This window comes from Ctenopharyngodon idella, chromosome 16, assembly GCF_019924925.1.
Source record: "Ctenopharyngodon idella isolate HZGC_01 chromosome 16, HZGC01, whole genome shotgun sequence".
Taxonomy (NCBI): domain Eukaryota; kingdom Metazoa; phylum Chordata; class Actinopteri; order Cypriniformes; family Xenocyprididae; genus Ctenopharyngodon; species Ctenopharyngodon idella.
In genome coordinates, this window is record NC_067235.1 from 29,770,869 (window position 1) to 29,792,348 (window position 21,480).

Consider the following 21,480-nt stretch of genomic DNA (forward strand, 5'->3'; position numbering starts at 1 on the left):
TTTCTACTATGGAAAGTAGAACGGAAACAGAATTTTATTTTAAAGTGATGATTGTGAACATTATTATTATTATTATTATTATTATAACTCATATTAGCTGTGTCTATCATGAGGGTTTTGAATGGGTAGGCTTTAAAAAGTGTGTTGGTGAACAATCACTCAGAAAAAAATTAAGCCCTTTTTAAGATTTATGCAATTTAATTAATAGTAAAATTCCATCAAATTGAATTGAATAATCCTTATGTATTATAATTGAATAATTGAACAATCCTTAATCAGTTATTCCATTAAAATATGTAAGGATTATTCAATGGAATTTTACTTTTAATTAAATTGTGTAAAAATCTTAAAAAAGTTATTTTTTTTTGAGTGAATTAAGGATATGTATATTTATTTATAAACAGGATAATTTAAGCTTATTATTATTATTATTAAATTTTATATTCATATTTGTGCATTTTACATGTATGCAAGAAAATCTTTTACCTTTTGCACTTTTAAGATCATATTAAGAGGCAAACTCACTAAACTATACACTAAATGGCATGTTCACTCATGTTATTTGCTAATTACCCACAATAATAATAATAACAATCCAGTTTAACCAAGTGCAAAATGCACTGAAATCAAAACTTTTAGAATTTATTTTTTTTCTTTTCAGCACAAACAGCGTAATTTTTGTAAATTAGGCTAATTTTAGATGATTGTACTACTGTATTATGAAAAAAAGGTTATTTTTAATGTTTAACTTTGAACGTTGAACTACGGAAAGCAGGCGGAAACAGAATTTTACAACCCGAATTCCGGAAATGTTGGGACGTTTTTTTAAATTTGAATAAAATGAAAACTAAAAGACTTTCAAATCATATGAGCCAATATTTTATTCACAGTAGAACATAGATAACATAACAAATGTTTAAACAGAGAAATTTTACAATTTTATGCACAAAATGAGCTCATTTCAAATTTGATGCCTGCTACAGGTCTCAAAATAGTTGGGATGGGGGCATGTTTACCATGGTGTAGCATCTCCTCTTCTTTTCAAAACAGTTTGAAGACGTCTGGACATCGAGGTTATGAGTTTCTGGAGTTTTGGTGTTGAAATTTGGTCCCATTCTTGCCTGATATAGGTTTCCAGCTGCTGAAGAGTTTGTGGTCGTCTTTGACGTATTTTTCTCTATAGGTGAAAGATCAGGACTGCAGGCAGGCCAATTCAGCACCGGGACTCTTCTACGACGAAGCCATGCTGTTGTAATAGCTGCAGTATGTGGTTTTGCATTGTCCTGCTGAAATACACAAGGCTTTCCCTGAAATAGACGTCGTCTGGAGGGGAGCATATGTTGCTCTAAAACTTTTATATACCTTTCAGCATTCATAGTGCCTTCCAAAACATGCAAGCTGCCCATACCGTATCCACATATGCACCCCCATACCAACAGAGATGCTGGCTTTTAAACTGAACGCTGATAACACACTGGAAGGTCTCCCTCCTCTTTAGCCCGGAGGACACGGTGTCCGTGATTTCCAACAAGAATGTCAAATTTGGACTCGTCTGACCATAGAACACTTTCCCACTTTGAAACAGTCCATTTTAAATGAGCCTTGGCCCACAGGACACAATGGCGCTTCTGGACCATGTTCACATATGGCTTCCTTTTTGCATGATAGAGCTTTAGTTGGCATCTGCAGATGGCACAGCGGATTGTGTTTACCGACAGTGGTTTCTGGAAGTATTCCTGGTACCATTTAGTAACGTCATTGACACAATCATGCCGATGAGTGATGCAGTGTCGTCTGAGGGCCCGAAGACCACGGGCATCCAATAAAGGTCTTCGGCCTTGTCCCTTACGCACAGAGATTTCTCCAGCTTCTCTGAATCTTTTGATGATTTTATGCACTGTAGATGATGAGATTTGCAAAGCCTTTGCAATTTGACGTTGAGGAACATTGTTTTTAAAGTATTCCACAATCTTTTTACGCACTCTTTCACAGCTTATCTTTACTTCTGAGAGACTCTGCCTTTTATAGCTCATCATGTTACAGACCTGATATCAATTAACTTAATTAGTTGCTAGATGTTCTCCCAGCTGAATCTTTTCAAAAATTCTTGCTTTTTCATCCATTTGTTGCATCTGTGCCAACTTTTTTGAGACCTGTAGCAGGCATCAAATTTGAAATGAACTCATTTAGTGGATAAAAGTGTCAAATTTCTCTGTTTAAACATTTGTTATGTTATCTATGTTCTATTGTGAAAAAAATATTGGCTCATGTGATTTGAAAGTCTTTTAGTTTTAATTTTATTCAAATTTAAAAAATGTCCCAACATTTCCGGAATTCGGGTTGTATTGAAAAGTGATGATTGTGAACATTTTTTATTAATCAAAGTAGCATTTTTTCATATATCTGAATATATTTGGCGCACAGTTAAGTTGAGTGCGCCAAAGTCCCTTTCAAGGAAAGTCTGTTCACTCGGCGGCCATATTTGCAATGCCTCCGGGCAGCTATTTCAGGCATTCAAGACTAAATCCTATTTATTTGAATGGGGAAATCCTGAAAACTCAAAAACTGCTCGATGAACTCACAATTAAATAATATATTTCAAATCAGCAACAAAATCTTACATGAACTGTCCCATAAATGTTGTTTCTTATGCTCAAATAGCATTAAAAAAAGCTTCTTTTACTGGCTAGACAAGCCAATGAGCATGTGCAGTCACGGGAGTCTCAGGTTTCTATGGGAACCGGAGCTTCTAACGGCAGCTGCAGTGACGCAATGACTTTATCAATAGAAGGCAGGACGTATTTCGCCATTTTGCGTGTTGCAGTTTCTCCCATTCACAAGTAATAGGAATGAACCATCTTTCTATATCTATAGTCTTTGAGCGCGCTTTCAGTATTTTCAAGATCGAAAATCATGATGTGCAAATTGCGTTCAACATTATTCATTCTCAGTAAATTCTCCCCAAGTGTTGGAAGCGCTCATGATTTATCTCACGATTGATGATAAAGTCTGATGTCGTTCTCCATAAACCACAGAGAAAGGACTTCCAAAGAAACCCGACTTCTGTAATATCAAATGAAATACTGACCTCGTCATGTAGGTGTGTGATGTAAACCCAACCTGTGAGCGTCTTCTCTCTCAGACATGCTGATATTGCTCCCTCACAGGACTCGTCTGATGCAGAGCTTCAAAGAATCGCACTCCCATGAGTCTTTGCTGTCTCCCAGCAGCGCAGCCGAGGCCTTGGATTTGACACTTGATGAAGATGCGATCATCAAGCCAGTTCACTCCAGTATACTGGGACAGGAGTACTGTTTTGAGGTGATCTATAGAAAACACTTCAGACTCATCAGTTGCATGTTCTTTACAAAATCTATCTATCTATTGTTCATTCTATCATTCTATCTATCTATCTATCTATTTATCTATCTATCGTTCATTCTATCGATCGATTGTTCGTTCATTCTATCGTTCGTTATATCGCCCTAGCTATCGTTTTATTTATCAATCGATCGTTCGTTCATTCTATCATTCGTTCTATCGCTCTATCTATCTATATATCTATCGTTCTATCTATCTATTGTTCGCTCTTTCGTTAGTTCTATCTATCGTTCTATCTATTGTTCTTTCTATCATTCGTTCTATCTATATCGTTCTATCTATCGATCGTTCGTTCATTCTATCATTCGTTCTGTCGTTCTATCTATCTATCGTTCTATCTTTCTATCGATCGTTCGTTCATTCTATCGTTCATTCTATCGTTCTAGCTATGGTTCATTTGTTCGTTCTATTTATCATTCTATCTAGCGTTCTATCTATCTATTTATCGTTCGTTCTATCATTCTATCTATCATTCTATCTATCTATCTATCTATCTGTCTATCTATCATCTATTGTTCGTTCTTTCGTTCTATCTATCTATTGTTCTATCTATCTATCGTTTTATCTATCGTTCATTCGTTCTATCGTTCTATCTATCGTTCATTCTGTCGTTCATTCTATCGTTCTAACTAACAATTCTGCATCCTGTTTGCTACCGGAATTCAAATTCATTTCAAATTCAGGGATTAAAATAGAATTTAAAAGGCATTATCAACTCAGTTCTGAATGGTACATAACCCTGTATGTATGATTTTGTGCAATTCTGTTTGTTGCCACTAGTGGCATAGAAATCACGTTTAATTCATGACTGTATTGGCTCCAGTGCCCTGTGGCATTTTGCTTTTTCTTATTATTACAATTACACTGATGGTTAAAATAGTGAAACTCATTATTCCTTTCCTTAGGTGACAACTGCTTCAGGAACAAAGTGTTTTGCCTGTCGGTCAGCTGCGGAGCGAGACAAATGGATAGAGAATCTACAGAGAGCTGTCAAACCAAACAAAGTGAGTATAAAGAAGAAAAAGAAAGGGAGGAACTCTCTATTTCTCTTTCTTTTCCTCCATGACTGCATCAATCTACTTCAGTAACAACCTCTTCTGTCATTTCCGTCTTTACACTCTTTTTACCCTCTACTGGTATTTGTAGGATTCTCGAATGAGCTTCAAACTGCTTCCATGTGCTGTCCTGAAACATAATGAAACAAACTCCATACTCAAATGCTTGCTTTTTTAATCTGGTATGCTTAGATGTATTAAAACACCAATGCAGAATACTGGATTCTCCTTCAGACATCTATTATCTCTCCGGTTGGCTGTGTCTGTTCTGAGGGTTTTGAATAGATAGGCTTTAAAAAGTGTCTTGGTGAAATTTACTTGTCCAGATGTTCAGGCAGCAGGAGTTTGGGCTGAATCGTGTTGCGTGGAGAACATGACACTGGCATCCAAAAATGATCAGCCCGCTCAGTCTTGCAGCAGATGCGTTGTCAATATTACAATAAATGAGGACAGACCAAGGGTGTTCATCAGTTTGGTTTATTAGCTGACTAACTGAAGAAGTTTCCGAAGTGATAGAAAAAGCCACAGATGTACGTCACTGATTAGTTCATAGCAAACAAATGAAGCTCTCACTGACAAAAACATGATCTGAACATATGGTACCTTGATAATACCATGATTTTGGACATTTACCATGGGAATACTGTGTTTTGTTTTTGTTTTTTTTTACATGTACCATAGTTTCTTTGACATAGTCACAGATGGAGTCACAGTCTGTTCACTGACCGTCAAAACTCGAAAGCTCTAATCAGAATTAATACATAACTTCCGGGATTTTGGGTTGCACAGTTTTTACCAGTCCACCTGAAAACAAAGTAGTGTTTACAAGGTACAATATGTGCTTTGTGTGAAATCATTGCCATGTGTACACACATGCTTTGAAAGATATTCAAAGTTTTAAGACAAGATATTCAAAGTTTTAATTTAAAGCTTTTATATTTCTATGGCATCGCTATCGAAGAGTAATTAGCTGGTGAAGTGGATTTACTTATTGTAAATGTCAGTAGCGTGGGAAGATTTTAAAACGAGTGGTTCATTAATTCATTAATCTGTAAGATCTTACCTTAATGCTGTAGAAATACAAACTGGAAGACAGAACACAACGAATGCATGTGAATGCATGTGAAAACAGAACAAATTGTGATTGGTTGCTTTATGTCACTCTGGTTATGTAATACTATCTTTGAAGAACCTTAGAGTACCATGGTATAATATGAATATGGTAATCATTCAGTAACATGGTGTGTATATATATATATATATATATATATATATATACCACAGTATTACCACCTGAGACCATCACTGTTAGCATATTAACGTTACTGTATTTTTAATAAAAGCTTTAGAAATCCATTTTTAAGGGTGTATTTAGTGGATCTAAAAAATGCCAGTAGAAAACGAATGTTCCAGTTCCATTTTGATGGGTCTAAATGACTCATCTTTCTCTGAAACATCATTCTCTACGACCACTCCAGCACTTTAGACACGCAGTAGGTGTTAGACTAACAGTAATTCAGATCATTATCCTTTCTAAAGCACTGCCACCTGCAAACTTGCAATCTCTCCTGTCTGTCTGCATGCTTGATGGCATATTTAAAGTTCTGCTAACCCTCTCACCACCCTCACCTATAGTTTATGTATGATGCAAATCTGATTATGTGTTTCCCACACTCAGGACAACAGTCGACGTGTCGACAATGTTCTGAAGCTGTGGATCATCGAGGCCCGTGAACTCCCACCCAAAAAGCGATATTATTGTGAACTGTGTTTGGATGACATGCTTTATGCCCGCACCACCAGCAAACCCCGAACCGATACTGTGTTCTGGGGTGAGCACTTTGAGTTCAACAACCTGCCAGCTGTCCGCAACCTCCGCCTTCATCTTTACAAAGAGACGGACAAAAAAAGACGCAAGGTAAAAGATCACCTCATGCTCTTTTGCTAGAGATTAAACTCTAATTGAATACTTAAAGACAGGAGTTTTGTGGCTTTTTGTTCATACTTTAGACCGTCTAGGCTAGTGTATTTGTAAAAGTATTTAATTAAATTAAAAATTAAAAAAAGATGAGCCTTTAATATGTCCCGTACCAATTTCCTGGTTTAACAGGTAATAGAAAACTATATTAAAAAATACAAAATACAAAACTGCACTTGACAAGCAATTCTAAGGTTTCTAACATTGGCGCAATTTTTAATTTTTTTTTGTAGCTAAATGACACTAGCTTTTTATTAGCTCCTCATTAGCTAAGAATGGGTGCATCCTGCTATTTTAAGGTGACTGTCAATTTCCTTCATCATAACAGGAGAAGAGCACATACCTGGGCTTGGTCAGCATCCCCATTTCCAGCATCACTGGTCGTCAGTTTGTGGAGCAATGGTACCCCGTCATTCAGCCCAGCGTCCTGGCCAAGGGTGGTGGTGTGGGAGGGGGCAAAATCATCAACGCTTCCCTGCGGCTCAAGTCGCGCTTTCAGACCATGAGCATCCTGCCAATGGAGCTGTATAAAGAGTTTGCCGAGTATGTCACCAACAACTACCGAACTCTGTGCGCGGTTCTGGAGCCACTGCTGAGTGTCAAGAGCAAAGAGGAAGTGGCCTGTGCTCTGGTGCACATCCTGCAGAGCACAGGGAAGGCAAAGGTAGCACTTTATTTGAATAATGTATGTTTGTAAGTATGCTCAAAAACCTACCTAGACAGAATTTTAAGACATTGTATGCAAACTCCTAACGCAAAAGCTTGTCTAGGTAAGATTTTGGCAATATTTTAAGTTACCATAGCATATATACTTTATGACAAAGGCAAATTGTAACAAGCTCAAGTTACAGTTGATTATAAATATACTTTTGAAAAATTATTTTCAGCTAACAATCAAATGTTTTCAGCTCCATTTAACTAATTTTACCATGTTTAAATCTAGGACCTTCTAATATTTAATTTAATACTGAAAATTATTGGGAAAAAAAATAGTTTAATCTAATTAAAATGGACTATTTTGCCTAATATTTGTGTATGTTGTATATTTTTTATACATATTTGGAGAATCGAAACATTAATTAGCAACATGCTAACATCAAACTATATATATATATATATATATATATATATATATATATAAGCTTTAATGTATTTATTTTATTTTTATTTCACTTTTAGTTTTAGTAATTTTAGTACTTTTTATTTCAGTTGAAGTTTAAGTTTTTCATATTTTCATAAATTTTATTTTAGCTTTATTTCAATTACCGGAAACAGTTTTTATTAGTTTTAGCTTTAGTTAACAATAACAACAATGGCCCACAGAGTTGCTGCCTGTCTAGGGCACTCCAAATCAGTCACTTATTTGGTTCTATCTTGATTTTTAAATGTAAGGTAATTGTGAAGTGATTACAGATGTTTCTTCTTTTGCTCTGCACAAGGATTTCCTTTCAGACATGGCAATGTGCGAGGTGGACCGATTTATTGACCGAGAGCACCTTATCTTCAGAGAGAACACCCTGGCCACCAAAGCCATAGAAGAGTACCTCAAACTCATTGGACATAAGTACCTCAAAGACGTTTTAGGTGAGAGTTCCTCAGATTTTGAGATTGTTTTGAGAGTTGTCGTTGTTTCTGTTGCTGTGCGCTCACACATCAAAGGTTTCATTTGAATTTAGGTGATTTTATCCGAGCGCTGTATGAGTCAGAAGAGAACTGTGAAGTCGACCCAATGAGAACTCCACCTTCTGTACTGCCCGAACATCAAGCCAACCTCCGGATGTGCTGTGAGCTTGCACTCTGCAAAATCGTCAACTCTCATTGGTTAGTTACAAAGCTGTTTTTGAACAGTCTTGAGTTGTTTTTAAATGGACACGGCATCTTAAAAGGATAGTTCTTTAAGTCATCATTTACTCACCCTGGTGTTGTTCTAATGCAGTATGCAGTATGTGCACCACACCACAGGACAGTAAAATGATACATTTAATGGTGTTGTTTTTACAATTGTGACTCTTTAAAGCAGTTTAAGTGGCAAAACAACTTTTTAATGATACAGTAGTTATGATTGCAGATCTTTTTAAAAATCTTTCTTAAGATTGCATGGTGAAGATTTTATGATGATGCACATTATCCTTCATCATGAATTTCCAGGCTTATATACTTTAATATCTTTTAAATGAAGGGACAGTGAAAACATGATATCATACAAACTGCTTTAATTTGAATGGAAATAATCGATATTTTTTGTTTTTCCCAGTGCGTTTCCAAGAGAACTGAAAGAGGTCTTTGCGTCCTGGCGCGTTCGATGCGCTGAGAGAGGAAGAGAGGACATTGCAGATCGACTGATCAGTGGTTCCCTCTTCCTGCGCTTCCTGTGTCCAGCCGTCATGTCGCCATCCTTATTCAATCTCACACAGGAATACCCAGATGAACAGACTTCGCGCACACTTACCCTCATAGCCAAAGTTGTGCAGAACCTTGCAAACTTCTCAAAGTCAGTACAAATTTTATTCACATTGGATATTTGTGCATTCTTATTTTCCTTATTTTTACATGTAGATTTTATTTTTTGTGTCATCTAAAGCTCACTTAAAATTAATCACTAAAACTTCAATAACACTGTATATTATAATATGTAGCAAATATTGAACTTTATTGTACTTTATAATGTTATGATGCCTAAAATCACTTTTTCAGCATTTAAAATAATTGATCTGGGACATTCATTTTAACTTTGGGTTAGTGTCTTTGATCAAGGACACAATGGTGATGGGGATCTCTTTAGCACTCCAGTATTATGAGTTACATTATGAAGTTTGGGCTGTCAGCCCAGATCATTATCCATTAAGCTATAACAAACTGTGCAGCTGTTACTGATGATGATGAGCATTATCATTTTTATCATTGATGCAACATTCAGTGCTCCTACTGACCATATCCACCCTCTGACCTCACCGATTCTTCACTGTATTACAGGTTTGGCAGTAAGGAGGAGTACATGTGCTTTATGAATGAGTTTTTAGAGATGGAGTGGGGCTCCATGCAGCAATTCCTCTACGAGATCTCCAATCTCGATACCGTGAGCAACGCAGTTGCATTTGAGGGCTACATCGATTTGGGAAGGGAGCTGTCGATCCTGCACAGTCTTCTGTGGGAAGTCATGGCACAACTAAGCAAGGTAGATGCTGTTTGATAATCTAGATGAAGATGATTGCAATTGTCTACTTACGTTTGTGATCAATCATCAGGTTGTTCTCCTGTTCTCTGTCTGTTTTTATTGTGCCTAAGGATGCTATCATCAAACTTGGACCATTGCCGCGCCTTCTAAATGACATCAGCATGGCCCTCCGTAACCCGCACCTCCAGAGACAGCCCAGTCATCAGACAGACAGACAGCCTCCAGAGAGACAGACAGATAGGCTGCTCTCCAGGCCCAGCTTCAACAGGGGCATCTCATCTGAGTTCCAGAACCTCATGATGAGAGACCTCAACAGGTAGCGTCTGGTGTCTTTATATGCGTGCGTTGTTTGTGACACTTTTGCAGCACCTATATTTTTAGGCATCTAAGCCAGAGGTTTACAAACTGGAGTGGAGATGCAAAAAAACCATTTACAGAATTGTATTTCTTAATTATTTTACAACTATTACAACTGTTAACTTTCTCATATCTCATACAGTTCAATCGAGATCACTCGCCTGCCCTCTCCAACCTCTGCCATGTCCAGTGGCGGAGCCCCTCCAACCCGGCCTGGAATGGGGGGTTTTGTGGATCGCGATCATCCTCACCGAGCCTCATCTAAAGAAGTTTTCTATGTTGCCCGTCCCCCATTGGCCCGCTCCAGTCCAGCGTACTGTACTAGCAGCTCTGATATTACTGATCCAGACCCAAAGGTAAGTCCCAAAGGGAAGTGGTTCTGATAGGGTGGGGGGTTCTGATTAAATAATACTCCCTTTCATTTAGAATTCTTTCATGACAATGGTCAGTGCTGTCTGGTCCAAATTCTCATTTGAATAACAGCTCACTCCCTAGCACACGTTTCACCAGCTTTTCTGAGGGTTCGCTTTGTTCCTGTCGGAGAAGGAAGCGCCACTGACCTGCTTACTGCATGGTCAAATACCATCCAAGCATGGAAAGAGGGCTACGACATGATGTGGGTGCAGTCAATACATCAAGAGATTCTTTATGTTAATCTTCCATCACCATTTGGGATTCCGGGTCCTGACATACAGTACAAAAATTAATATTTCACCCAAAAATTAAAATTTTGTGATTTATTATATCCTGCACTTTCATGTGCAGTGTTTATAGTGATAAGTTTTCAGAATTTAAAATAATTATATATTATAAAATAATTTAAAATAATATTAATAATAATATTAATACTTTGGCTTCAAAATCTCAGAATATTGCATGTCAGTCTCCAAAAAAAAAAAAAGTTTTTTAAATTACAAAATTTTTAAGTTTAGTTAATAATTTGTTTCTCCTATAAAAGCTGATGGTAATTATTTATTGTTATATTGCTTATTATTATATAATATATTTTATTATTTACCATTATTTAAGTATTATATTGTATAGAATATAGAACATCATTACCAGGACAGCTTGTCTTCTGTTTTTTTTTTTTTTTTTTTTTTTTTTTTTTTTTTGAAGATGCTGTAAATATAATCTAAAAAACAAAAAACAAAACCTTACTTCTGTATAGACTATAATCAATAAGTTAAGCATTTTTTTTTTTTATGTAAATTTTTTACACAAACATTAAACAATGTTACAATGACATATAAATGAACATATTATAAAAAATTATGGTGCTTTTAATGAACATTTTGAATTCAGTTAAATGAATTATCCTTATGTAAAAGCAAATTATAATTATTTATTACTGTTATCTATATATAATATTTAAATAATTAAATATAATTTATCTTAACATTATTACCAGGACAACCTGGCTATTGTTTTTTATGGCTATTATTTTATTTGACAAACTGTATGAAAAAAAAATGCATAAAAATTATGCTTTTATATTCCACTGAAAAAAGAACTGCAAATGACAGTGAGTAGATAATGACAGAAATTTCATTTTTGGGTGAATTGTTACCCTCAAGTTAATACACACATCACTGTGTACTCACATGCAGTCAAGCCACATGCATAAACCGCCCACAACTGCTGCGCCCGGCAGGTAGCTGCAGCGCTCTCGCCCATGGTTCTAGGTGTTAATGAAAACATTTCTATGATGGACCTCCAGGACTCAAGAATGAACAGCGTCTCTAACCTGCAGTCTATGGGGGACATGCTCAACTCTTCCCAGGCCTCGATTGCTGGCCTCGGCAGCTACGGTGGGCTCGCGGCCTTGGGAGGAGGCCTCGGAGGTCAGCTGCGTGCCGGAGGGCGTATGTCAGCCGGATCCGGTGGTTCCAGTATGTCCGGGGGTCTGAGGTTGAGCCAACTGAGCCAGATGGGAGCCACCACCGACTCGCTGTCCCAACAGCAACAGCAGCAAGCCGCCGCCCTCCGCTACCCCCTCTCCTTCCAGAACCCTCTGTTCCACCTCGCTGCTGATGGGCCTCAGCTTCACCACCAGCACAGTCGAGCCCAACCTCCTCCTCCTCTCCTGCTGGCCCCTGAGCCAGATGCCTCTCACCCAACATACATCCCGCAGTTCGCCCATGGTGGTTTCTCCCGAAGCGAAGACCTCTCCACCCTCAGACCCGGCCCTCATCTGGGTCAGCCGAGCATTATTCACTCCCACAGCTACAGTGACGACTACAGCCGCCATAACCAGAGTGACTACAGGGGACGCCAGCTCTCGATGCACATGCAGGTATTTTCTTGACCATCATTTTGATTTTAAAAAGGACCTATTATGCCCTTTTACAAAGTCTTCAACTCAACCAGGCATTGCGCCCTTTTTTTGTGTATGCCTTGGACGGGAATTATTTAAACGAGGAATATTGTGACGTGTACGTTCCCAGAAGAAAACTAAAGACTCCAATCAAGGCGTTTCAGGGAGTTCAGAAACAGCGCTTACTGATATAGAGAATAACTCCCTTTGGAGTGAGTTTGTGCATTATAACTTTGCAGAACTTTTTCATGCACAAACAGCAACATTTCACACTAAAGAAAGATAGTAAACACATTAGAGAAGTGCTCTTAACAAACATATAATTGTCCGACGTGATCGGGACAACATTAAAAATAAACTATCCCCTTGTTCCTAATACAGGGATCCTTCTGAAGTCTGTACAGAGACACAAACAAGCTATTTAATCTGGATCCGTCAAAACGAAAATTCTTTTACTCTTCCATTTGTCCTGTTGTCAGCAGACTCAAGCATGTAGAGTACATCAGAAATTGAGCAGGCATCTGTATATTGTACCAAGCATAGACAGCATCAGTGATTATAATGGGTTTGCTTTTGACATGATGCTTGTGTCTGGTGTAGACAGGTGTCAGTGTAACCCCTCCTGTTCGAACCGCCTGCTCTAAGCGGGACTCAAACCCAGGTTCGCCGGCATGGGAGTCTGGCACTTTAACAAGGAGGCTAAAGAACAGTCTCTAGCGTCAGTTGCTAGAGCGCCTCTTGAGATCAGGGGAGTGAGGTTTACACACACAGCTCTTACCGGCCTACATTCGTTACACTCACCCCCCTAAACCTCACTCCCATCTGGGTCATGGCACCAATTTAACCCCTCCTGTTCGAACCGCCCGCTCTAAGTGGGACTCAAACCCGGGTCTGCCAGCATTGGAGTCGACACTCTAACAAGGAGGCTAAAGACTGCAGTATCTAGCGTCAGTTGCTAGAGCACCTCTTGAAATCAGGGGAGTGACGTTTCTCTTACCGGCCTACGTTCGTTACACTCACCCCCTAAACCTCACTCCCATCCAGCATTGGAGTCGACGTTCTAACAAGAAGGCTAAAGACCACCTCTTGAAATCAGGGGAGTGAGGTTTCTCTTACCGGCCTACGTTCGCTCTAGCAACTGATGCTAAAAGCAACTGATGCTAAAGACTGCGTTCTTTAGCCTCCTTGTTAGACCGTCCGACTCCCATGCCGACGGACATGGGTTCGAGTCCCGCTTAGAGTGGGCGGTTCGAAAAAGAGGGGTTACATTGGTGCCGTGTCCAGGATGGGAGTGAGGTTTCAGTCCCCGGAGTCTGGCTAAACCTCACTTTCATCCAGCATTGGAGTCGACGCTCTAACAAGGAGGCTAAAGACCGCAGTATCTAGCATCAGTTGCTAGAGCACCTCTTGAAATCAGGGGAGTGACGTTTCTCTTACCAGCCTACGTTCGTTACACTCACCCCCCTAAACCTCACTCCCATCCTGGTCACGGCACCAATGTAACCCCTCTTGTTCGAACCGCCCACTCTAAGCGGGACTCGGACCCGGGTCCGTCGGCATGGGAGTCGGACGGTCTAACAAGGAGGCTAAAGAACGCAGTCTTTAGCATCAGTTGCTAGAGCGCCTCTTGAGATCAGGGAGTGAGGTTTACATGCATAGCTCTTACCGTCCTACATCCGACGTTTTAAGCTATGAATCTTGCAGGATGTTTTAATGGTACCTCTGGTAAAAGATGGTAAAAGACCTCTTATATGTGAAAAGATAAAGGAAAAATGTATTTCTTGTGTCATGACCCCTTTAACCTGTTGGCACAACTGATCCCCGCTGATGGGCCCAACGTCACTTTTTGCCTCCACTATAGAGGCAACTGTCCACGAATGTTACAGAAGTTAACAAATTATACATCATTTGTCTATGGATGTAGCATCAGTATCTGGTCTCGGTTTTATGATAGACATGCTTCAGCAACAGTAATATAGTAATTTGTGTTAGAAATACAAATGAAAACATGCAGATTCAAAACAAGACTTTATACCTTCATTATAAAACAGGGATCGTGAGATGAATCCAATCCATCCATTAAAGACAAGCATCCATTGAAAAACAACCAGTAGCACTTTTTGTTCCTAAAAGCATTAAATCTGTAAAATATTGTTATATTATCTATTGTTTACATCTAATTGATTTATAAATGAGTGTCAGAAATGGTAGTTGTTATTTAAGCATGTGTCTCATGACCAGGAGCAGCAGCAGATGGCAGGCATGGCATCGCAGACCGGCACATCTCATTCATCACTAGCCACGCCTCCTTCCACCGTTCAGCCTGTCCGTCAAACCTCCATGGCTCCTCCCACACAGCGCATGAAATCGCAACCCTCACATCAGCTTTCCGTGAGTTCTGCTGCCGCTCCTGCAGCAAAGACCAGGCCACAGAGCGGAAACCTGCTTCAGTCCCCGGAGTCTGGCTTTGGGGGCCGGCAGCAGGGTCCTCGGCAGCAACTGTCCGTCAAAGACAGCACCCCCCCTGGCCTGCCGCATCAGCAGAGCTCCACCAGGGAGAGCCAGGGATCCCAGGGCTCTCAGGGCGGAACGCCGCAGTCCACACAGCAATCGAAATCACATCAGGAACGGCAACAGGTCCAGCAACAGCATCTGCTGAAGCCTACCATGAGCAAACAGGTGTTCGGATCAGAAACCATTCCTACTATACCTGTTATCAAACATGTGTTTAGTATTTCTTTAGCTAGATATTTCTTTTTGTGTGTGATCTATTTAAAATTATTTTTAAAAATCTTTTTCCAGTCATTTGTGATGGAAAGGCATGGAAAAAGTGTGGAACCAGTTCAAAAAATTGGCAATATTTTGATTGTCATTTTAACAATTTTTTATAAAAAATCAGCAATATTTATCACACCACAATTTATCTATCTGAATGGAAAACGTAGTGATAAATGTGGTTATTTTAAATAAATATTTATTTCACTATAAAATGCCCAAAAAAAATTGTTTTTCACATTTTTTGCAGATTTTAATAATATTTAAATGTTATAATATCTTGTTAATTATACTTTTCACAAATTATTACATTTATTTGTTTTAAAAAATCAGCGATATTCAGGAATATTTATCACACACAAAACTTTTTCACATTTTTGTGCAGATAGTAAAGAAAAATCTGCAGAATTCTGTGAAATGGATCAAAAGTGGCAGTAAAGACTTTTATAATGTTAGAAAATATTTATATTGCTGTTTATTTTTACTTTGTATACATCAAAGAATCCAGAATAAATTGATTTGCAATTGTACATTTGTAATTATAAGAAAAAAATGTTTCTTGAGTAGAAAATCAGCATATTAGAATGATATCTGAAAGATCATGCACTCAAAAAAAAAATAACTTTCATAGTTAGTTTCACTCATACCATCCTTGTTCACATTACTTAAAAACTCATGTAACTACATGAACTTAATTTAACTGAGTTGTTTCTACTAAAATTGAGTATTGTCAACTTTACTTACTGTTTGTTCAGTCAACTTAACATTGCTGAGTGAAACGCACAAATTAATATTGACATAACTAACTATTGACTGCATTAGGAGAGTAAATTTAGGGATTAAAGTGTTATTTTATGTGTTGTTCAGTAAACGGAAAAATGTTAGTTTATGTTAGTGTTTAATGTTTAGTTATGTTGGACATTTAGAAGAGTTTCTGTAATGTTTTTGAATTTTGTGGTTTCCATTATGCAGAAGACTGGCACCTGTGTTTAGGCTGTGAGCACTCATAGATGCATGTTTAGGATGGAATTCCTGCTCTCAATTAAATTAAGTTTGCTCAGTGAGTAATTTTGTAGAGCTAATAGTAAATTTAATAAGATAAATTAAGTCAATAAATGTCTTCAACTTACGTAATAAACGTAAACAGTGACAAAAGTAAACAGTGACAAATTCAAATGAGTACCAAAGAAATTTTGTCAGCTTTACTTGAATTTCTTTTCTTCATACAACTAAATTGTTATTTGTACAGATTACTCAATATTGTTGCGTGGAACCAATTGACGCTGCTTTTTTAAGTAAATCCAATGATTTAAGACTGGAGTAATGATGCTGAAAATTCAGCATTGCATCACATGAATAAATTACATTTTAAAATGTATTCAAATAGAACACATTTTTTTTAATTGTAATACTATTTAATTTTTCATTTTTGATCAAATAAATGCACCCTTGGTGAGCATAAGACACTATTTTCAAAAACATACAAAATCTCACCAACCCCAAACTGTGTAGTGAAAATATTGCAACCCAAATGCCTGTTTCCACACTTACATGATGTTTTGTTCTTTTCCTCAGGGCTCTTCCCAATCTCCAACCACTCTCAACCCCTCGACCCCTGCCTCTGAGCGAACGGTCGCCTGGGTGTCCAACATGCCCCATCTTTCTGCTGACATAGAGAGTTCCCGCATCGACAGAGAAGAATTCAAGCTAAAGGAGTATTCCAAGAGCATGGACGAGTCACGTTTGGACAGGGTGTGTTTTTCTGTTTCTCAACCAGCTATACTAGCTATGTGCTTTGGGTTTATTTTAATTAAACCAAAATATATTGCAATGCTAGAAGGCTGTTGTGATGTAAATGTTGTGAGCTTTGAATTAGAATTACTTCTAATTTGTTCTTGTTCTAAACTCGAACTTGATTCCAACTCTGTCCTCGTGCAAATGAGCCCGTCTCCATATACCAAGGGGTCCCAAGACACTAAGTTGTCTGAGTGCAGCTGTGTCTCAGCACACAAGTGTCAAGGAAATGCATATCATGTCTTTCACCTTGGCAACAGATGGTGCCTGATTTATGCATTATTTAAATATCAAATGAGAATGAACAGCCTTTTGCTGTTAACAGACTACAGGAGAGAGCAGCATGAGCTTTCAATCAGTACGTCCTGGTTGCTTTTTACCCTCCGTTCCCCCGTCTGGACGTTTGTGTAGAGGTGACACACAACCTTGTTTCATTGCTTCTCAGTGTGCCTATTAAAGGACAGTTTTATCTTCAAAATCTGCCATTAAAATCAGTTATGAATCAGCATCTTTTTGTACATTTTCTCATTCCCATGTGGTTTTTTGTTCATTTGCACTGACTGTAGTTGCCCACATAGGCAACATTTTCATGCACGAATGACACATTCCTTGCGGAAAAGCTGTAGGGAACAAAATCATGCTTCCTTATAAGTTGCAGAATTTTGGCCAAAATCTGAAAGTTGCTCATTACTGGAAAAAACACACTGTTCTGAAAATGGCTGAGCTACAAAATTATAAAAACAGTCATTATTTACTAACCCTGATGTCGTTTGAAACCCGCATGACTTTCTTTCTTCGCACAAAAGATGAATTTTTGAAGAATATCCTGCCCTGGATATCCTTTCAAAACTTACCTTTTTTTTTCTATAGAAGAAAGAAAAGATTTGGAACGTCATGAGAGTAAGTAAATGATGCCAGAATTTTCATAGCATCACCACTTTTATAGTTAGTCAATCACCAATGCTGGACTAGGAGTAGCTTTATAACCTTCAGGCGAACGGGTGGACACTCGGGAGGTCGTGAGCCACACGTTACGATTCAGTTAACCTGATAATTGTGTCAAAGCAGCTGGTACACGGCAGGACTGTACCAGTGACAATCTCGTGAGCTTTCGTACTGAACACGGAGACTGGAGCTTTCAATGTTGCTGCTATAGCTTCGGATAGAAAAAAGAAAGAAAATAAAAAGTTGAGTTTGCAGAGAACAAAACAGCCATTTAACAAAAATAATTTGAGAGTGTATCTGAGTGTGTTGAGCCACTGAGGTATAGTAATATTTATAGATCTAGCCTATGTGACGTGGTTGTGTATGATTTGCCATTAGGGAACAGCCTATACGCTGGTCAAAATCGGGCTGACTCACCAAATTTTTAAAACACGTTTAAAAATTATCAGGTGGTGGTCGTAACATACTCAGCTCGACTCGTAATTCCTCTAACACAATGCAAGCCACAACCATACGAGCATAAACAATTTCCAATCGATTTCTCCCGAGAGAAAATATCGTCTGGAGCTTATACAGCAACAAAAATCGTACCATGTACGCCCAGCTTTACTAATAATATTTATAACGTCTGCCGTGATAACATGCCCACTGTCCTCATATATCATGTCTAATAATATTTTGAAAGTTTATTAAAGCTATTTAATGGATAATATCTTGTTAATTATAATTTTCACAAATTGTTTACTTTTTTAATACTTTTATTTTTTTACTTTTATTTAATTGGTAACACTTTAGTATAGGGAACATGTATTCACTATTAACTACGACTTTTCCCTCAATAAACTCCTAATTTACTGCTTATTAATAGTTAGTAAGTTAGTTGTTAAGTTTAGGTATTGGGTAGGATTAAGAATGTAGAATAAGGTCATGCAGAATAAGGCATTAATATGTTCTTATTAATTACTAATAAGCAGCTAATATTCTAGTAATATGCATGCTAATAAGCAACTAGTTAAAATACCCTAAAATAAAGTGTTACCATTTAATTTTATTTTTATTTAACATTTTTTATTTCATTTTTACATATATTTAATACTTTAATTTTTTTATATTTTTTTTATAGATTTTAATATTTTGAAAGTTTATTAAGGCCATTTAATGGATAATATCTTGCAAATTATAAATTTCATAAATTATTTAGTTAATTTTTAATACTTTCATTCATACTTTTATTTAATTTTATTTTTTGTTTAATTTTTATTTTTACATTTATTTAATACTGCATTTGTTTTGCATTTTTTTGTAGATTTTAATAATATTTTGAAAGTTTATTGAAGCCATTTAATGGATAATATCTTGTTAATTTTAATTTTCACAAATCATTCAGTTTATTTTTTAATATTTTTATTATTACATTTTTAATTACATTTTTATTTTTACATTTATTTAATACTTTTTAGTAGTTTTTGAAGGTTTATTAAAGCCATTTAATGGATAATAACTTAATTATAAATTTCACAAATTATTCAGTTAATTTTTAACACTTTCATTTTTTGATTTTACTTAATTTTATTTTTATAATTTTTTATTTAATTTTATTTTTTACTTTTATTTTTTAAATATTTTTTAATACTTTTAGTTAGCCACTCACCAACACAGGACACTAGGAGTAGCTTAGTTACCTTACTGTCTCAACAAAACCATCAAGATGAGGGTAACATCTGCTGTGATAACATGCCCACTGTCCTCATCTCTTGTCTGGACGCAGGTGCGTGAATACGAGGAGGAGATCAACTCTTTGAAGGAGCGTCTGATAATGTCACACCGTAAGCTGGAGGAGTACGAGAGGAGGCTGTTAACTCAGGAGCAGCAGACCAATAAAATCCTGCTGCAGTATCAGAGCCGACTGGAGGACAGCGAGAGGAGACTGAGACAGCAGCAGATGGAGAAAGACAACCAAATTAAAGGAATTATTGACAGGTAAAATGAAAAAAAGAGGCTGGAGAAACAGCAGTGGTCATGTGATCACAGTCGCTGTGTACTTACTTGCGGTTCCTTCCAAGCTCATTTGACGATGACCCCTTAAGTAATTCTGTATAGAAATAGTGGCCCCAAAAAGCATTTGGACATTTAAGCCAAACTTAAAAATGTCTGAATGTCATTGCATTAGATAACAAAATATCAAAATGTGACATTCAAGTGACATTAATTAAAAGAAATATAGCACAAGTACTCTTTTCAAGCAAAGCATAAGTTCCAAGTGATAAAACATTAAAAGTTTGGGGTTAGTAAGATTTTTAATGTTTTTGACAGAAGTCTCACTAAGACTGCATTTATTTGATCAAAATATATTTTATGAATATATTGGTAACACTTTACAATAAGGTCTTATTTATTAACATTAGTTAAAGGTTCAGTGTGTAAATTTTAGTGGCATCTAGTGGTGAGGTTGTGAATTGCAACCAATGGCTCAGTCCACCACTCACCCCTCCCTTTCGAAGCACATAGAGAAGCTACGGTGGCCGACACAGGACAAAAATGTCGTTGTCTGAGACAGCAAAGAGTAGCCAGTCAAGCAATGAGCAGTTTGTCCATTTAGGGCTACTGTAGAAACATGGTGGCGCAAAATGGCGACTTCCATGTAAGGGGACCCGCAGGGTACGTAGATAGAAATGGCTCATTCTAAGGTAATAAAAACATAACGGTTCATTATGTAAGGTCTTTGTACACCAATGAAAACAGTTATGTATATTATATTGCATTCTATTCTGTTAATAGATCCTACTAAATATTACACACTGGACCTTTAATGTATTAATTAACATTAACTAACAATGAGCAATACATTTGTTACAGTATTTATTAATCTTTGTTAACATTAGTTTGTTCATGTTAGTTCACAGTGCATTAACTAATAATAACAAATACAATTTTTGTTTTTAAATATATACTAGTAAATAGTAATAAACGCTGTAGACATATTGTTCATTCTTAGTTCATATTAACTAAAGTGTTACCAGTATATTTTAAAATAGTTCATTCCTGTGATCAAAGCTGAATTTTCAGCATCATTACTCCAGTTTTCCAGATGTCACATGATCCTTCAGAAATCATTCTAATATGCTGATTTGCTGCTCAAGAAACATTTCTGATTATTATCAATGTTAAAAAAACAATTATGTTGCTTCATTTTTTTGAAGAAATCGTGATACATTTTTTCAGGCTTCTTTTATGAAAAGAAAGTTCAAAAGAACAGCATTTATTTGAAATAGAAATCTTATGTAACATTATAAAAGTCTTTACTGTCACTTTTTTATCAATTTAAAGCATCCTTGTTGAATAAAAGTATTAATGTCTTTCAAAAATCTTACTGACCCCAAACTTTTCAATGGTAGTTTATACTGTTCAAAATGAAGACAACATTTTTGGGGGGTTGTTTAGAAAGTGAAGGTACTTGTTTGTTTGCAGATGCATGCTCTGATATTTTGTTTGACATTCAAGACATTTTTAAGAATGACGCAAATTTCCAAATACTTTTTAAGGTCACTGTATATATGTTTTATACATTTTATAAGGGGTTTGTCTGCCATTTATGTATAATAGTTTCACCACATCTTTACACATGGACTCAGTCTTGTAATTGTCGTGATGTGTGTCATCACAAAGCTACTTTTTAATTGATGAACTGGGTTTATTTCCTTTC

General features: G+C 37.0%; 1 protein-coding gene across 16 annotated transcripts in view; it reads left to right on the top strand.

Annotated features, from left to right (window-relative positions):
• The window catches only part of syngap1b (synaptic Ras GTPase activating protein 1b), a 135,940-nt gene that overhangs the window by 95,783 nt on the left and 18,677 nt on the right, over positions 1 to 21,480 (top strand). For 14 of the 16 annotated variants that reach the window (XM_051865518.1, XM_051865517.1, XM_051865511.1 and 11 more), the window contains 14 exons: positions 3,168 to 3,321; positions 4,287 to 4,385; positions 6,115 to 6,354; positions 6,743 to 7,078; positions 7,854 to 7,998; positions 8,091 to 8,235; positions 8,669 to 8,905; positions 9,388 to 9,589; positions 9,700 to 9,905; positions 10,089 to 10,302; positions 11,667 to 12,242; positions 14,505 to 14,942; positions 16,614 to 16,790; positions 19,546 to 19,757. In XM_051865518.1, coding sequence (XP_051721478.1) covers positions 3,168 to 3,321; positions 4,287 to 4,385; positions 6,115 to 6,354; positions 6,743 to 7,078; positions 7,854 to 7,998; positions 8,091 to 8,235; positions 8,669 to 8,905; positions 9,388 to 9,589; positions 9,700 to 9,905; positions 10,089 to 10,302; positions 11,667 to 12,242; positions 14,505 to 14,942; positions 16,614 to 16,790; positions 19,546 to 19,757 — 3,381 coding nt within the window. The remainder of the gene's footprint in view (positions 1 to 3,167; positions 3,322 to 4,286; positions 4,386 to 6,114; positions 6,355 to 6,742; positions 7,079 to 7,853; positions 7,999 to 8,090; positions 8,236 to 8,668; positions 8,906 to 9,387; positions 9,590 to 9,699; positions 9,906 to 10,088; positions 10,303 to 11,666; positions 12,243 to 14,504; positions 14,943 to 16,613; positions 16,791 to 19,545; positions 19,758 to 21,480) is intronic. The other 2 variants (XM_051865509.1, XM_051865510.1) reach the window with 2 other exon arrangements.